General features: G+C 47.2%; 1 protein-coding gene across 5 annotated transcripts in view; it reads right to left on the bottom strand.

The window, feature by feature from the left end:
• The window catches only part of TTC7B (tetratricopeptide repeat domain 7B), a 254,836-nt gene that overhangs the window by 44,127 nt on the left and 195,047 nt on the right, over positions 1 to 15,662 (bottom strand). For all 5 annotated transcript variants that reach the window (XM_047080225.1, XM_047080223.1, XM_047080226.1 and 2 more), the window contains one exon: positions 4,105 to 4,245. In XM_047080225.1, the coding sequence (XP_046936181.1) occupies positions 4,105 to 4,245 (141 nt within the window). The remainder of the gene's footprint in view (positions 1 to 4,104; positions 4,246 to 15,662) is intronic.

The following is a 15,662-nucleotide window of genomic DNA, read 5'->3' as shown; positions in this document are numbered from 1 at the left end:
TCTAACGGAGCTCCCCTGAGTCTGTCTCATTCCCCAGGAAGACCACAGAGGCACTTATTTCCATCTGGCCTGGGTTCTCCCACAAAGGAGAGGAGATAACCCCTTCTGACCTTTATAAGATGGTATATATACCAATGGCCGCAGAAGGTGCTTGGAACTTCTGAAAAGGAGACCATAAAAATGGGTAAATGTCATGTAAAGCCCGGATGCCATCAAGAAAAGATTGATAAATATATTTTTTAAAAACTGGCCAAAAAAAAAAAAAAAAGACCAACGAAAACACTAACAAAATAAAAACAGGAGAAAATATTTATAGCTCATATCACAGACACAAGGCAGATTTCTTTGACACATAACATGTGCTTACAAATAAAAAAGGAAAGCTCAGTACCTAAGAAGATAAATGAGCAGAAACCATGAACAGACGATTGAAATACCACTTTTCACCTATCAGACTGGCAGAGATCTAGAAGTCTGAGAGTTCGTCGTGTCGATAAGGATGCAGGAAAATGGGCCATTCACACACTGTTGGCGGAGCTATAAGTTGGTACTATTTTGTGGAAGTCAATGTGACCAAACTTATCAAAATTGAAGAGTCCCTTTGGTCCATCAAGTCCATTTTTAGGAATTTATCTTACATGCAACATAGAGAGCAATAAATATTTGGAAGGATACTTACTGATGCATTGTCCGTAATGGCAAAATATTAGAAATAATCTGTTAACTAATGGAGTCATATAATGGATTTATACTATGCAGCCAGGAAAAAGTCTGAGTCAGCGTTACATGCGCTGATGAGCAATGACCTCTGTGTGCGAGTGACAGCTCAGGAAAGCACACAGGGGACCTGCTAACAGAGGGTGCTGTGGGTGGGTGGCTGAGGCTCAGGGGCAGGATGGAGCCTTTTCACTCTCCATCCTTTGTACCTTTCCAGTTGTGCACCAGGGGAAGGTACTCTTTATTCAAAAATAATTTAGATAAAACTGTCAGGGAGGTCCCAACAAACTAAGGAACAAAATACACACAACCCATGCTGGTCAGCCACCAGGTGTCCTGGTGAAGAGCTGGAGGTCAGAGGGAAGGGTGTGAACTGGGAGTGAGTCCCACCGCTCAGGAATGGAGGGACCCTATGTGGCCAAATGTCCTTGGTCTTCCCGGATCTGTGCTCCCTGCTAGGCCATTGGCCCATTCCTTCACAGGGCAGCTGGAGGCTCTGGTGTCCAATTCATGATCTCTTTGCCATTCAAATGGACATACCAGTGGCCCACGGACCTGCTCATCCAATAGGCTGAAAATCGAAGGTTGTCTCAGAGTGACCTCATCTGCTAGCTTCGGGGGCCCCCTCACCATGGGCTCTCTTCATGAGCTCCCACTATACTCAGCTCACCAGAGAACACAATCTAGACAGGAGAGACCCACAAATGCCACAGTAACACCATGGCCTTGGGCATTAGGCCTTGATCTAATTAAATGTTTCTTCCAAAGCTTGCAAAATTTACAGAATCTGGCAGTATTGCTAGGCCTGACGATGGAACCACAAATTGTCCAAGAGTCGGCATTGGACAGGGCGGGCGGGGGCGGGGTGACTGGTCACTGCTATCTTGCCTCTGAGAGCAGTAGAGCTCACACCACAGATGGTAAGGTCTTACGGTTAAGTGGAAGCTGTTTTCTCAGTTCATTCTGAAGTTACCTCTCCAAAGACTATATGAATATATGATCCGATTCTAAATCTTGACTCAAAGTCATTGCTTTGAAAGAGTCAATATGGCACAGACCCCATAAGATTCTAATTTACTCAGTGCATTCACATAACATAAGCACTATGAATATTCTGTCCAGAGTTTATAAGGCAGGTATGGCATTCGTTTCCCACAGTCCAATGCCACCAACTAGTAGACTGTTTTTTTTCTAAATGTTTTTCCATTCATTTTTGAGAGAGAGAGAGAGAGAGCGTAGGCACGTGAATGGGGGAGGAGCAGAGGAAGAGGGGGACAGAGGATCCAAAGCGGGCTCTGCACTGACAGCAGCGGGTCGATGCAGGGCTCGAACCCACGAACTGTGAGATCATGACCTGAGCCGAAGTGGGACGCTCAACTGACTGAGCAACTCAGGATCTGCCCTCCCGCCCGCCCCCCCACCAACTTGTAGATTATTAAAAGCCACACCTATAAACTAACAACGAGAACTTTGTTCTGTGCTGTAAGCTGTGCCGATGAGAAGTGGATATTATGTGATCATGTAAAAATTCAAGGACAGCTCTAAACTGAATCTTCGCTACCAAGTTCTTCAATGTTCTCATCAGCAGCCACAAAATTCCCTCCCAAGAGTCACGTGAGATATGCAAAAAGGAACAGAGTCTGAATAACCGAATAAGGGGCAGCAAGCCAGCGGGAGAGGCCATTCTGGAACTCAGTGACCCTCACTCAGGTCACTGACTTTTCCAAGAAATGGGCAAGAAGAAGTGTCCCTGAAGTCAAGGAAGTTCATTCCAGCCTAGAAGGACTGCCTTCAGCTCTTCTGGTTTTTTTAGATGGTGGCCCTCCAAAATCCCAACTTTAATTCAAATTCAAAAGACACTTCTGCCCCCACACTGGCCCTGCAGGGTCAGCCGGTCTCTCCTGGCCGGCCCTGACACTGAAGCCTTCCCTCTCTGCTCTCTGGAGTCACCGCTCATCAGGCGGCAGGATGGGACAGGTGCCAGGCCCTGGACTGGGGACTGGGCTCTTCTGTGGGAGAGCAGCATTAGTGCAGAGGAAGGCATTGCTGCTGTCCCCACGCCCTGAGCGCCAGCTCATCTAGGACCCGGCGAGAGGCCACATGCTGGCAAGCGTCTGCGCAGGAAGAACAATCAGCACATTCATGAATCATCCCTCTTTTGTACTTCTGCTTAGAAGAATGTAATTTGTTAATTTACGGGAGTTGTTATGGCTCAATTAAAGATGCCAACACAGAAGAGGCCGGCTGAGCTTGGCTCTGTGACCCGCCAAAGCCAGGTAGATCCGACCATGTTTCCAACAAAGGTCCGCCAATGGTTCCAAACAAGGCTCAACATCACATAATGAGCCTTGGCAAAAGACGACTAAATAGATGGACAACGGTGGGTAATGAGTACTTTCCTCAGCTGAATCTGGCCTTCCGCCGTGCACCCCGAGGGTCTAGCCTGGGAAGGCCCAGTTGGGGGTCTCGCAGACCCAGTGATAAAACTTGAGGAACAGAAGTTACCGTCTATACCCAGATATAAATACGGAAGGAAATCCGCAGCCATCACCTACCCGGAGCCTCTGTGTGTGTGGGGGGCGCTCGTTGCTGCATTGCCTGCACGTGGGATTTATTTGGGGGATCTCCAGCTATGCGGCAGCAACCATGTGAAACTGGAGGGGGGGGGGGCAATCACATCTGCCTTCTGGGCTGGTTTCCAGCCCTGTGTTTGCTGCTACCCGCCCCTGCCTCTGCAGATTAGCAGGAGTGCCAACAGAGAGGGGGCAGGGACATCGAGAGCGCTGCCCCTTCCCTGGCTGTGACGAAGACATCTGAGCCATCAACACACCCGTCCCCTCTCCCAGGGACCCCAGGATGCGCCAGGCGCCGCGCTCATCCACCCTAGGAGGCCGGTGCTATTACCCCCACTGTGCAGATGTGGACCCTGAGGGGGAGGGGTGAAGCTATTAGCTCCTGTCTACACAGCCAGTAAAGAGTAATGGACTTCCAGACTTCTGAAGCCTGGGACACCCTACTATGCTGACCCCTGCAAAGAAAGCCTGGGTATAGCTCTGGGGTCCCTGCTGCAGCACAAACCCTACAACCACCACTGAGATCTCCCCAAGACCCTTGGCGTCCAATCAGAAAATTTCCGCTGGATGCCTGCTCTGTACCAGGCGCTGGCTCAGGGTATCGAGGCAGGGGACGGGGTGGGGAGATACACAGCAACTCGTGGTTCCTGCAAGGAAGTAGTGCCATTTTGGCGTGTGACCACAAAGGCCGTGATTTCTCCTGATGTGGGGTTGAAGGCTAAATAGGCAAGTGCCCACAGGATGCTCCGGCCTCCGGCTCAGTGGGTGTGGGTGTGGGTGGTGGGAGGGCCCACGGGTAGGGGCAGGGCAGTACCTGCATGGAGCCAGATCTGCGCCAGCGTCATCCAGGGGTGTAGTGGGCCCTGCTTGGGGGCGCTGCTCTGCAGAGAAGAGGCCACTTCCGACAGTGCCTGCTCCACTCTTGAGGCTGCTACTGACGTGGCGTGGACAGAGCCTGTGAGGGGTTTCCGAGAAGACGGCATCAGAAGTCAAAGGACAGACCCGACTGACTAGTCACCCCCCCCCCACCCCCTCCCACACACAGACACGAGTTCAAGACGAACACACACTCCTTCCCCAGGACGTTTCTAAGTCTTAAGTCCATAAAGAAATACGGACAATCATTATGGCCTTGAACCTGAGTTTCCATCCAAGGCTCTAGCTAATCTTTTAGTCAACATCCAGAGCACATGCCGTGGGAGGTGCTCCCTCGAGGAGCTCAGTCTAGGACAGCGCGAGTGTTGGGGGGGGGGCGACAGGGGTACAGCTAGACACAGCTATGGCGCTCATGCGGAAACGTGGCATAAATGAAGTGCTACAAAGGAAAGTTACAAGGCACCCCTGTCAGGGCCTAAACCTGGAAACTATCGTCGGAGGGGGGGGGGGCGTGCACTGGTGACTGGGGGAGGAATCATCCTTGCCTCCTGGGGATGGAGGCCGTTCTTAAGATAAACCAAGCCACTTGCCATTCCACTCCCTGGCTTTTGCAAGGCGGCTAACACCCCTGGATTTGGAAACACATTCTAGGACATGACTTAGGAGGAGGAGAGAGAGCACGCTTTCACCTTACGTACAAGCAGATGTCGGTCATCAAGGCTAAACTGAGGGAGGATGGGCTGTAGCAAAGGCACCTATGCTCAGGAGTTGCTACCTGCCTGACTCTTGGGTAAAATTTGTCCTAAAAGGCTATGGAGAGGTGTGGACCAAGCACATTCACAGGCAAAGGGAGTTGGCAAAGGAACTTCTATTCGGAAATCAATTGACTCATTCCTCTTCGTGTGGCCCTTCTATGGGTCCTGATGGCTGGAGACCATCAGGGGCTTGGTCCTCACCTCTTCCCCCAGTTCTCTCCTGGAGATGTGGTTTCAGAGCTGAGAGAAAGGGTCTCAGTTATTTCAAGGTGAAAACTTGATACTTCTATCACTGGCCACATTCTAAATTTGAATTCATCATAAAGTGTAATATGTAGATAAACATGGAACCATCAACTTATCATAAGGATTCAAATAGTGATAATATATAAAGACCAATGCTGACTACTCAAATAAACGGAGCTGGTTATACTCTAGATAAGACAAAATTGTGAGCATAAAAATAATTTCCGTTGGGGCTTTGAAGTGCACCATAATTTATTCATTTTAAGAGTATTTGCAGCAATAGACTGGCCATCCGTTTTGCGTTTTGACTGTTCCAACATGAAGGAAACACAGATACCTCTAAATACACTCAAATCCTTCAGCAGGGATTTGGTGGAGGTGGCTTATGGGAGGTGGACGGAAACCAGGCCAGGAATTCACCTTCTGTGGATAATCCACACAGGGCACCCACGAGGACGAGCAAGAGGAGAGCCCCCCCCACCCCCGCCACCCCCCATGCCCTCTGTCCCGGGAAGGAAGTGAGTCCTGCAGAGTGAATGCAGCCACACCGGAGGAGGAACCGGAGGCTGAGTTAGAAGACATCAATCAATGCCATTACCATCCGGAAGACCTAATGAAGTTCAGCTAAGAACTGACTCTTGGGTAGACAAAGTGTGTCTGACTACTTAGAAAAAACAAAAACAGAAAAACAAAATCTAAACAGCAAAGTGATTACACTGCTGTTGATTTTTTTGGTCTCGTTTTGAACTTTTTTTTTTTTTTAATGGAAAATAAATATTTTAACTTTGAGAACAAAGTTTCAGGAGCAGCTGTCAGTTAAATAAACAAGGTTGCCATTGCTATAGTCTGACGTCGCCACGGTGGCTTGCCTTCTCATTGACTGCCTTGAACAGTGGTTCTCAACCTTGGCTTCACATCAGAATTACTTGGCGGGGCGGGGGGGGGGTGGTGTGTGTTTCAAAACCCATGATGTCATGGATTTTTAAACCACCCCCACACCAACTGAGTCACTAACTCTAGGGATGGGGCTAGGCCTATTGTTAATCACCCAGGTAATTCCACCGTGCAGCTAAGACTGAGACCCACCGACCTGGAGAGACAGAAAAGCAGATGTCATTAATGTTTGGTCAAAAGAAGCCTGAAAGCATATTCTGCACATGCCAGGCAGCGAGCGTGGGTTTTCCTGCTTCCCTGCGGCCCAAGACTCTGGAGAACAGAGTTCCAGGAAGATCTTGTTCTTTAAAGAACATTCGTTCTCAATTCTCGTGGTCTCAGGATCCTTTTATAGACTCTGCAGAGTTACTGAGAAGCCCTCAAGAGATTGTACTTATAGGGGTTATATCTCTCTCTATATTTACCACACTGGAAACCAAAACTGAGAAGCGCTTCAAATGTTTGGTCATTAATTCATTACAAAATACAACAATAAACTACTACTGAAGAAAAATTCTACACATTTTCTAGTAGGTTCTATGGTTCCCTTGCTACAAGGGACCTGTGACTTTTGGAGGGGCTAATTTTGCTCTTTGGATTCACTGTTTTATTTGGTCTGCAAACAAATTAATCAGAGCTACTGTTAAAGTTCCTTCTCTTTGTGATATCTACATATGACCAAAGTAGCTAATTATTCACATAATATATGCTTCACTGTGGATAAGTTCTGGCAAATGATGACGGTAGTGATGATGAGTTTTAGTGAACATGGTGTAGCAGGCTTCAGGCACTCCCAACTAGCACTTTACATAGATTATTTCATTTAACCTTTAAACAGTTCTGTGGGGCTGCTAACAATGTTATCTGCACGGTTTAGGGGACAAAATTGAGATTTCATGAGGTTATCCCAAGTCATACGGCCAGTGGGTGGCAAAGGTAGGGCTTAAACAGTAGTCTAACTCCAAATCTAGCCTCTAGCCTCTAAATCCAGCTCTGGAGCCACCTCCTCCAGGAAGGCTGCTGTGAGCCTTCCCTTTCTTCCCCCTGCCCCTCCCCTGTAAGAAGCTAGGCCTTGGTGCCTTGGGTCCTCGGTGCTCCTATACTCCCTAGGGGTGTGGCTATCACTGAACAGACCGCACCATTTCATGTTCAAGTTAATGTAACTGTCTCCCCTCTTAGACTGTGGTTCTGGAAGATAGGAAGCGTGCATTTAGGTGCTGTCAGGGGCTAACGACGCCAAACCCGTGAGAGATACCTGGTAAAGGCCTGTGGAACGAAAAAGTGAATGAATGACTACTGTCAACAGGCACGTCACTGTCTGAAATCTGGAAGACAGTGGTTCCCTCTTTTGGAAAAGCACGTCTGTGTCCTCTAGTCTCCTTGACTAACAGTGGCTCCGAGGCCGGAACCTTCACGGTCTCAAAGGGTTTTCTCAGCATGGCTGTCATCGCCTCCAAGCACCCGGACTGCAAATGAGTGTGGCGCATAGTTAGATTAAAGTCACCTCACTCAGTGACTTTCTCCCATCTCTAATATAACCAAGCCATTTAAATATGGAGGGTAACAGGTTTCTCAGAAATATTTTTTTTTTTTCCCTTCCCAGTCAATCCCTTTTAACACCTGCTTCACAAGGGCAGAGACCCTTCACGTCCTAAACCAGGGATGGATATTAGAGGCTTCGGATATGTACTAATAATAGGTGACTGGTAACAATGGCAACATTATCTCATAGTTAACACCCACTATTCCTGGCAATAACACCATCAATCAGATTCCTCCATTGGATTAGAATTTGGAGGAAAAAATAAATAAACACGATTATGAATCAGAATGGATGTATCTGATTAAAGAAAATAACCAAAACAACCTGTATCTTACTGTCTCATGGGACTAAAATGGTAAGTGCCAAAATAGATATGATATCAAAATAGATTTGGATTTATGTAGGTACACAACTAGAAATGCTAGTTCTAACCAACACTTTTTTTTAAAGCAACCACTTTCCTTCTCACCAAAGTAAATGTATTCCCACAGCATACGTGGGGGTGGAAGGGATTATTACCCTCAGAGAAATGGACAAATTGAGGCTTAAAAAAGGAATCAGACAGAGGAAGGAATAGAAGACATATTTCTAATTTGAAATCCAAGACTCTGGAGGAATCAGCTCCCATATAATCAGGTTCCACAGGTAAGCCAGGGAGGCCGGCTGCTGTACATCTCTTATTTAGCACAGGAATTCGAGACGTGCTTATCACTGTCCTAACCTTGCAAGCTGAGCAGCTGTGGTGCTCCACCCAGTCCCTCAGCCACAGGGCACGAGGCCCTGAAAAGCCACCGCAAAACCTAACTGAACTGAGAGCTGACACAGGCAGGTGAGAATGTGCCCTAAAACCTGGTCCAGGTTCTGTGACCTAATCGTCCAAATGGTCCGGAGGGGGTGGGGGGTGGGGATCAGATGCCCTGGAGCTGAGATCTGTATTTTCTCAAGCCAACTGCTCTCTCTTCCCTGCCACCAAGATGCCCCCAAAGAAAATGTGATCTTGGGCACCTCTTACGAAGGCAAAGTGTCCCCTGATGAACTGTTCTGATCCCTCCATCCCGGGTTTTCATCGGGGTTCTCCTTGGACCACCCTGTGTGTGGGGATGGGGGGAGGGGACGGCAACAGAGTGGCCCCGGGGAACTGAAGTGGACAGGCATCTCCCCACGGCTGAGAGGACTCAGGACCGAGGCCACTGACCTCAGGAAGCCGTGAGTCCAAGCTCTGAACCCCTCTGCTGACCCATGCTGCTATCATGTGCTGAAAACCCTGTTGGGAAACGCTGCCACAGACAGGACACTGGGAACAGCCAGCTCAAGTTGCTTGTGCAGCTGCAGCCTTTACGAAAATCCTTTTTCCAAAGCACGCTACACCTGTGGTCGACTTCACACAGCCCTCCAACGTGGCAGCTGTACGCGAACCCCATCTGACCATTCAAAGGGATCTCGAAGGCAACCGTTTTGTTAAGCAAAAGGCACGATGAATGACGTGGCTTGGTTATGTTCAATGAGGCGTTATTTTCACAAGCGTGGTCACTGAATGCACGGCCTATATTTATATTCCAGCTGTCCTTCTGACTGTTCTGGTGGCATTAGGTAAGCGGCTATGGTCTGAAGGGTGTGCCCCTCCCTCTCCCCTCCTATCTTCTCAGCGTGTAGCAGATAAACTGGGTCTGAGAAGGAACCCTGCCCCCCTAGTGACTAGGCAAGCGTCAAAGTCCAGGAACAAGGGACAGGTGTTACACTGCGTGCAACGAAACTCGCTTATCGGAGAGTCAGTAGACACAGCTCGAGTGTGTTTGCTTGGGATCCGGGCTGCTCTCTGCTTCGCGGCCCCAGAATCAACTCAGATGCCTCACGTGTATGAATATGGGGAGAGTGATGGAGCATGGGGCTGTGCCCCAGGTCCCCTCTCTCTGCTGGTCACCCACATTCTCCCTAACGCTACAGTGGCAGATACCTGGCCTCCCCACAGTTTTTCTGAAAAGAAACAGAGCCACTCCAGTAGCGGGCACGCAGAACCTCCACGGCCGATGAACCTCTCTACTGATTTCCCCTCGGTTATGAAATGATGCAATATTATCTGTCAGTAGATTTCGTCCAGCTTCCAGTTTCTGAGAAGCTGTGCTCCCCCCCCCCCGAAAACAATTCCAATAAGAAGGAAACGGAAGCAGTTACACCTTCTTAAAGACCCCGAATACTAAATAGCAACCCTGAATGACTAAGCATTCTTGCCAGAGAGCTTTGCTTACAATTTTTCACTTTTAACAGGAAAAGAACGTCTGTTTCTCGAGATAGGGCTTGAAAGTAAATCAGTCCGACGCTGCAGACTGCTGGCAGCCGGTGACCTCACACCTGCCACCTGTGCTCTGAGACCCAGGATGTCCTCGGGGCGGAAGGAGACAGCCCCTCCGTAGCCAGTGATGACTGTCTCTTATTTTTTGAAGGGAGAGGAGAACCCACTCTCACATCAACATTATTTATCTCTGTACCTTTTTTTTTTTTAACATTAAACATTTTGGCTCCCCTCCCACCCCACCCCCGGCCCCGATTTCTGCTGGAGGTGGTCTTGCTTCTCTAAGGAGGCTGACTTGGGGCTGGGGGTGGGTTCCTCGCTGTGCTGTGCAACGTGTCCTTCTCAGCTCCCCTCTTAGTAGCATGTCTGCTGGGGTGACAGGGGCGTGGGGCTCGAGTGCTCTACGGGCAACCGCCGGCCCTACCCACTTCCCATGACAACCAGGCCTCCTGCTTGTGGGTTCCTCCGATCAATAACTCTGGTCCCCATTCTGGGAGATACTTCCCTTTTTCACAGAGTGGGAAAGAGATTAAGACAGCCAAATAAATCAGGACAGCCAAACCCACGGTCTCAAGACGAGATCACAATTTCCAAGTGACTTTAACAGAATATCAAGCACAGCTGAAACCTGACAGGATGTGTCTTCTCCTGAAGGGGGAAAGTTCTTTCCAGGGAAAGCTTTAGGGAACGATCCCACTAAGGCAGGGAGAGACTGGGGGATGCGGTCACCAGTGGGCATGCGGGGGTGACCCAGCATGCTGCTGGCGGGTGCTGGCAGGGCCAGGTGGTCACACGGGAAGCGTGGAGGGAAGCCGTTCACAAGCATGCAGGAAGATGCCAGCTGTCAGAGTGAGCCGAGCCATGGCTCTGGGCTGGAGACAGTACCTTCTGGAGGACGACACCAGGCAGATGCTTTCATCGCCATCAGAAACCCTCCCTGTTGCATATTCATGAGGCTGTGTCTTTGCACTCGAGTGTCTGGGGAAGGCTGTGTTTGTCTTTGAATGCAGCTTATGGGAAAAGCCTTCCCGGTTTTGGGTGAGGGTCTAATGATTGGACCCACACTCCTTAACTTCTATCCGAGTGCCGTTTGTCACTGACTTGTCAATCTCCTGAGATTCTTTCTATTCAATCTTGTTTAGAGAAAGACACCACAGAACTAATTGGGGAGAATTAACTGTAATTTCATTAAAAGAGCAAGAAGAGGTTCATACTTGACTCATCAGGGCTGGAGTTTTTTAACTGCCACCCCTCAAAAGCAGTGGAGTCAGCACTAAGAGTAACTTGTTCAAATACAGATTAAAAAAACCCCGACTTTATTCTGTTAAGCAGGAGCAGAGGGTGAAATAGACACCCAACAGACTGGTCATTTCCTGATCACGAGATACATTTTGAACTGTCAGAAAATGCAAGGTCAATAATAAAATGCTAGCCATAAGAAAAGGGGAAAAAACAATGACCTTGAGTTTGTTTTTCAACCTTATTTCATTCCAGGGGTTTGTTTATCATTAATCTGCTTATTCTCTTCTCCGGGTTACAGGTTCCTAAAAGGGGCAGCAGCTTGACCAGAATCAGTGATAGGAAAAACTGAGCCAAGAACCCAAGTTGGCGTTCTTGATTTGAGCATGTTCTTGGAGAGGCAAATAAAATGTCGACACACATTCTCCTCCAAGGTAAGGACTGCAAGGGCACTCAAGAAGGGGGCTGCCTGGCGTCCCCGGGTCTAAGGAGTGGTGAGCAGCGTGGAGAGAGCCTTGGACAGTTGTGTCCCAGTCGGGCTCTTCCCACCTGGCGGCCACCTCCCTGCCCCTCGGGAGCAGGTACCTGACCAGAAGCTTGAGATCAGGAGGGGCTCCTGGCATACCATAAAGGCCTGTGTGAACAGAAGAATTAGTAAGCTGACATCCCTACAGATGGGGAAACTAAGGTGGACTCTGATTAAATGAGTTCCCTGGGTTCTTCCACAGAAGTGGCCCTTGAACCTAGGTTTCCTGACTTTGGAGAGAGCTGGAATGGTTTCCACAGAAGATAGTTAAGTCCCTTGTACACATGTATCGAGCCTCACTGTCACTAATATGGGCTGCCTGAAGATTTTAAGGTAACCTGACTTTCTGAAAATCAAATCTTTTTAATGTATCCGAGGAGCCTGATATTGAAAGAACCTTGGCGGTAAAACCTTTTTTTTTCCCCCATGAAGAACCCTAATGTGATGACAACACCAAACATATCTCTTCTATTATGGACTTGTATTTATTTAAAAAAATGTCTTATTTGTATTGACACTTTTAGAAGCCAGAAATAAAGTCACATCTAAGCTGAGCTGGATTTCAGAGGGGAAATCAACTCCCTGAGGGGTACATTTACTATAAGCAGTAAAGGCTCAGATCATTCAAATGCATTGGATCACCATATACGTGAGCATCTCCCAGAATGCGGTGCCTGGAATGCTGATTCTACAGGGTGGGAAAAATGATGAAATTAGCTCAGGAAATGAGCTCGAACTTTTTTTAAACTGCAGGACTTCTCAGAGCCTTTAATATGCTAATGTGAACTGTTAGTCCCTAAGAGGGAGATGCAGTATTTCCCAAAAATATTTGCCCAGAGAGAATCAGAAGTCTAGGAAACATCCTCTGAAAGATGTGAAACTTCACTCCTGCCTTAAAAGGATACCACCTAAAGTATGAGTCCTACACCCAGGGAACCGCTTAGTCTCCTTTAAATTTTGGTAGGTGTAGGTTAAGTTTTATGGCATCTGTTTAGCTTATTTTAGGAAAATTCATGATTAGGACTGCTTTCCTATGCAGCAATAATGGTTGAACTGGAAAAAAAATTTCCAGATTCAACTGGTTCCCTCTACCTAAAATTCACAGACGACCCACACTGGGGAGGCTGAGTGCCTCACACTTCCAATCAGGCCACTGGGGCTGCTGACCAATCCACTGCATGCCCTTACTAGGGCATCTTTCCCACACTGCCTCCTTCTGTGGTCCCTCCCAGAGAAGTGCTGCCTCCTCATTGCTTAAGCCCAAGCTGCAGCGGAATGCATTAGAATCTTGGGAGAGATGGGAACTGGGGGGGGGGGGGGAGGGGGGGGGCGGAGTGGGCAAGCACGTGGCAGCTTTGCGTCCATGTCATCTCAGCATTCCCAGCGGTCGACAACGACAACACACGTTCCGTGGTGGAGGGAAGCGTGATTCTGGAGGCCCTCAGAGAGGTTAATAGATAGATTGGTAAGCTACTTACTAACTGAAAAAAGGGAGGGGAAACCATGAAAGTATACTTCTGGAGAGTTGCCTTGGAACAACAAACCAAATCAAAAATTAAAACCAAGAAACAAAACATTTGAAAAATCAAAATTAAGGCTAAAAAAGCAAATAGAGTTCTAATAACCTTCCAACTGTTAAGTCTGGCTGTGTCGAATTAGATTTCAACTCAAGAGTGACACATGTTTTTCCACTAACAATGATTTTTTTTTTTTAAACCAAAGAAAGGCCAACTGGGCATTCCCCTCTACATTGAAATGTTCACCCAGCACATGAAAGCTGACCGATTCATGTAATGTGTTTTGTTTCCAGGGCAGGAAATTCCAAAGGGAAGGGAAAAATAATCAGACAAGCACTTTTCAGATCTTTCCACCACTAACCCTAATCATGATTCCAATACTTTGTAGACCTCGGCCAGTTTTTGCTCCTATGAAGTCAAAGGATTGGGGAGAGACATTCGTAGAACTTGGGGCCTTGGCTATCCCTCCTAATGAAAGGAGCTGGGATTCAAATTCATTACAGTTTTAATCAAGAAATTTTACATTTATCAGTAATGTGTGGTATGTTTTCCCCTTCTCTAACGAAATGTTGTATCTATGGGGGAGAAAGATTCTTGGGCACTTCGGTCTTGGTGTAAAACACCTGGTTACTGGCTAGGCACTCTCTAAGGATGGGAAGATGGCTCTGGGTTTCACAAAGAATAAACAGTTGAGTCCTTCGTGGAATACAGCACATTCAGCAGAAAGCCCAGTGGGGGGCTCATCGCCCTAAAAATTCACTAATTCATCTGATATCTAGTGCTTCACTGAAGAGTCAGGACTTCAACCTTATAAAGTCTAAAGGAACACAGGGATCCTCGGGATGGTGTTGACAGAGGTGGGTTTGCCGTGTAACAGGAGAGGACGGGCCAGTGGGAATGTATCATGCTATGCTAGAATGGTAAGATCCCATTTTAAGACCAAAAAACTGGGCAACAGTCAATGTGAAAAAAACAGCTTTTCTGGAAAAAACTGAAGGTGGCAATTGCCTGGAGGCATTGTATTAAGAGACAATGTCTATTTTAAGAAGTGGGTTAAAAACAACATAAGCAGTTTATAAACATTATCTTCATCTTGCGTTTCATAAAGCTGGGATTGCCACGAAAGCAAAGTTGAGCACACTTACTACACAGATAAGTAGAGCCAGAGTGTTTCCTGGTTTGGATGATTTATTTTAGATGATAGCCTCATTTCTGCCCCGGCTTTGTGCGTGTGTGAGTTTAACACAGCAGCTTTACCATCCAAACGATGAGCACATTAGAGGAAGCAGTTCTCTCAGACAGCGCCTCCCCTCAGGGGCTTTTGTTCTGCATATAACTGAGCATCTGGGACAAAGATGAGCCCTTCTAAATTATGGATACAGAGATTAAATTTTCTGGCAGTGCTTTGGGCAAAGTGGATGTTAAATAAATAAGTGAAAGGAAGCAAGGCTGTACCTCCTAGGGGGAGACCCACAGTTGGGTCCCATCTAAGGACCTTACCGACCAGGGTTTCATTTTAGTACAGGACTCTCTCTCTCTCTCTCTCTTTTTAATGGACAGGTCCCCAAACACTGTAAAAGAGACTTTCAAATTTCTGTATTATTTAAAAGCAAGATCAGATTAAAATACCATCCAATTTCCCTACATGATTTCATGGGTTTTCACCCAAACCCTACATTTTCCTTCCTAGCAAATGGAAAACAATTTATACCGTTGCTTCCCAAGATGTGGTGACCCACTGGCTTTGGAATCCCAAGTGGGTATTCTGTAAATCCAGGTGCCTGGGCTCCAGCTCAGGCCTACTGAGTCATAAGCTATAGGGATGGGGATCAGGGGATCTGTGGTTCTTAAAGCTCTTCGTGTGCTTTTGATGGACAGTAAGTAAAGTTTGAGAACCACAAACTTAAAGGGCATACGACCATTATCTTTAGGATATCACCTTGATCACTGTATGCTTGTCGAATTAATTTCTAAATAGAAAATCAGAAATACACATAAATAAGTTATTGGCAAAATGTTCTAATTTGCCTTTTTTAAAAATAGCGTTTTTATGCATTAACATTAACTCCAGGAAAGCATACAAGTAACCAAGGACAGGACGTAATTGTCTAGAAAAGCTTCTGTTTATTCTGCTCAAAACAGGTTTCCTTTCCTTTTCAAAGAGGAGGTTGGAACTTGGGCACCAATGTCTCTTTCTGCCCCAAACAGTTCTTGGACTTTTTAAATTAGCAAGATTTTCCCCTCAGATAAATTTGATGGGAGTTTCCTATTCAGCTTATCAGTTAGGAAGATTATCAGAAAATGAAACATCAGGCAAATGAAGCAGGTCTAACAAGAAAGGAAAAACCATAAAGCATGTTTACACAGAGAGGGCTCCTGGCGGGGACCTGGGTCATTGAATGAATGAGCTGCAGGGGGCCACACAAAGGTGTCAGGTTTGGGAGGAG

Source organism: Lynx rufus, unplaced genomic scaffold, assembly GCF_022079265.1.
Source record: "Lynx rufus isolate CCGP_SWC_20201006 ecotype Redwood Valley unplaced genomic scaffold, mLynRuf1.p SCAF_17, whole genome shotgun sequence".
Lineage (NCBI taxonomy): Eukaryota > Metazoa > Chordata > Mammalia > Carnivora > Felidae > Lynx > Lynx rufus.
Note: the sequence above shows the minus strand (reverse complement) of the source record. Positions and strands in the feature narration are given on the sequence as shown.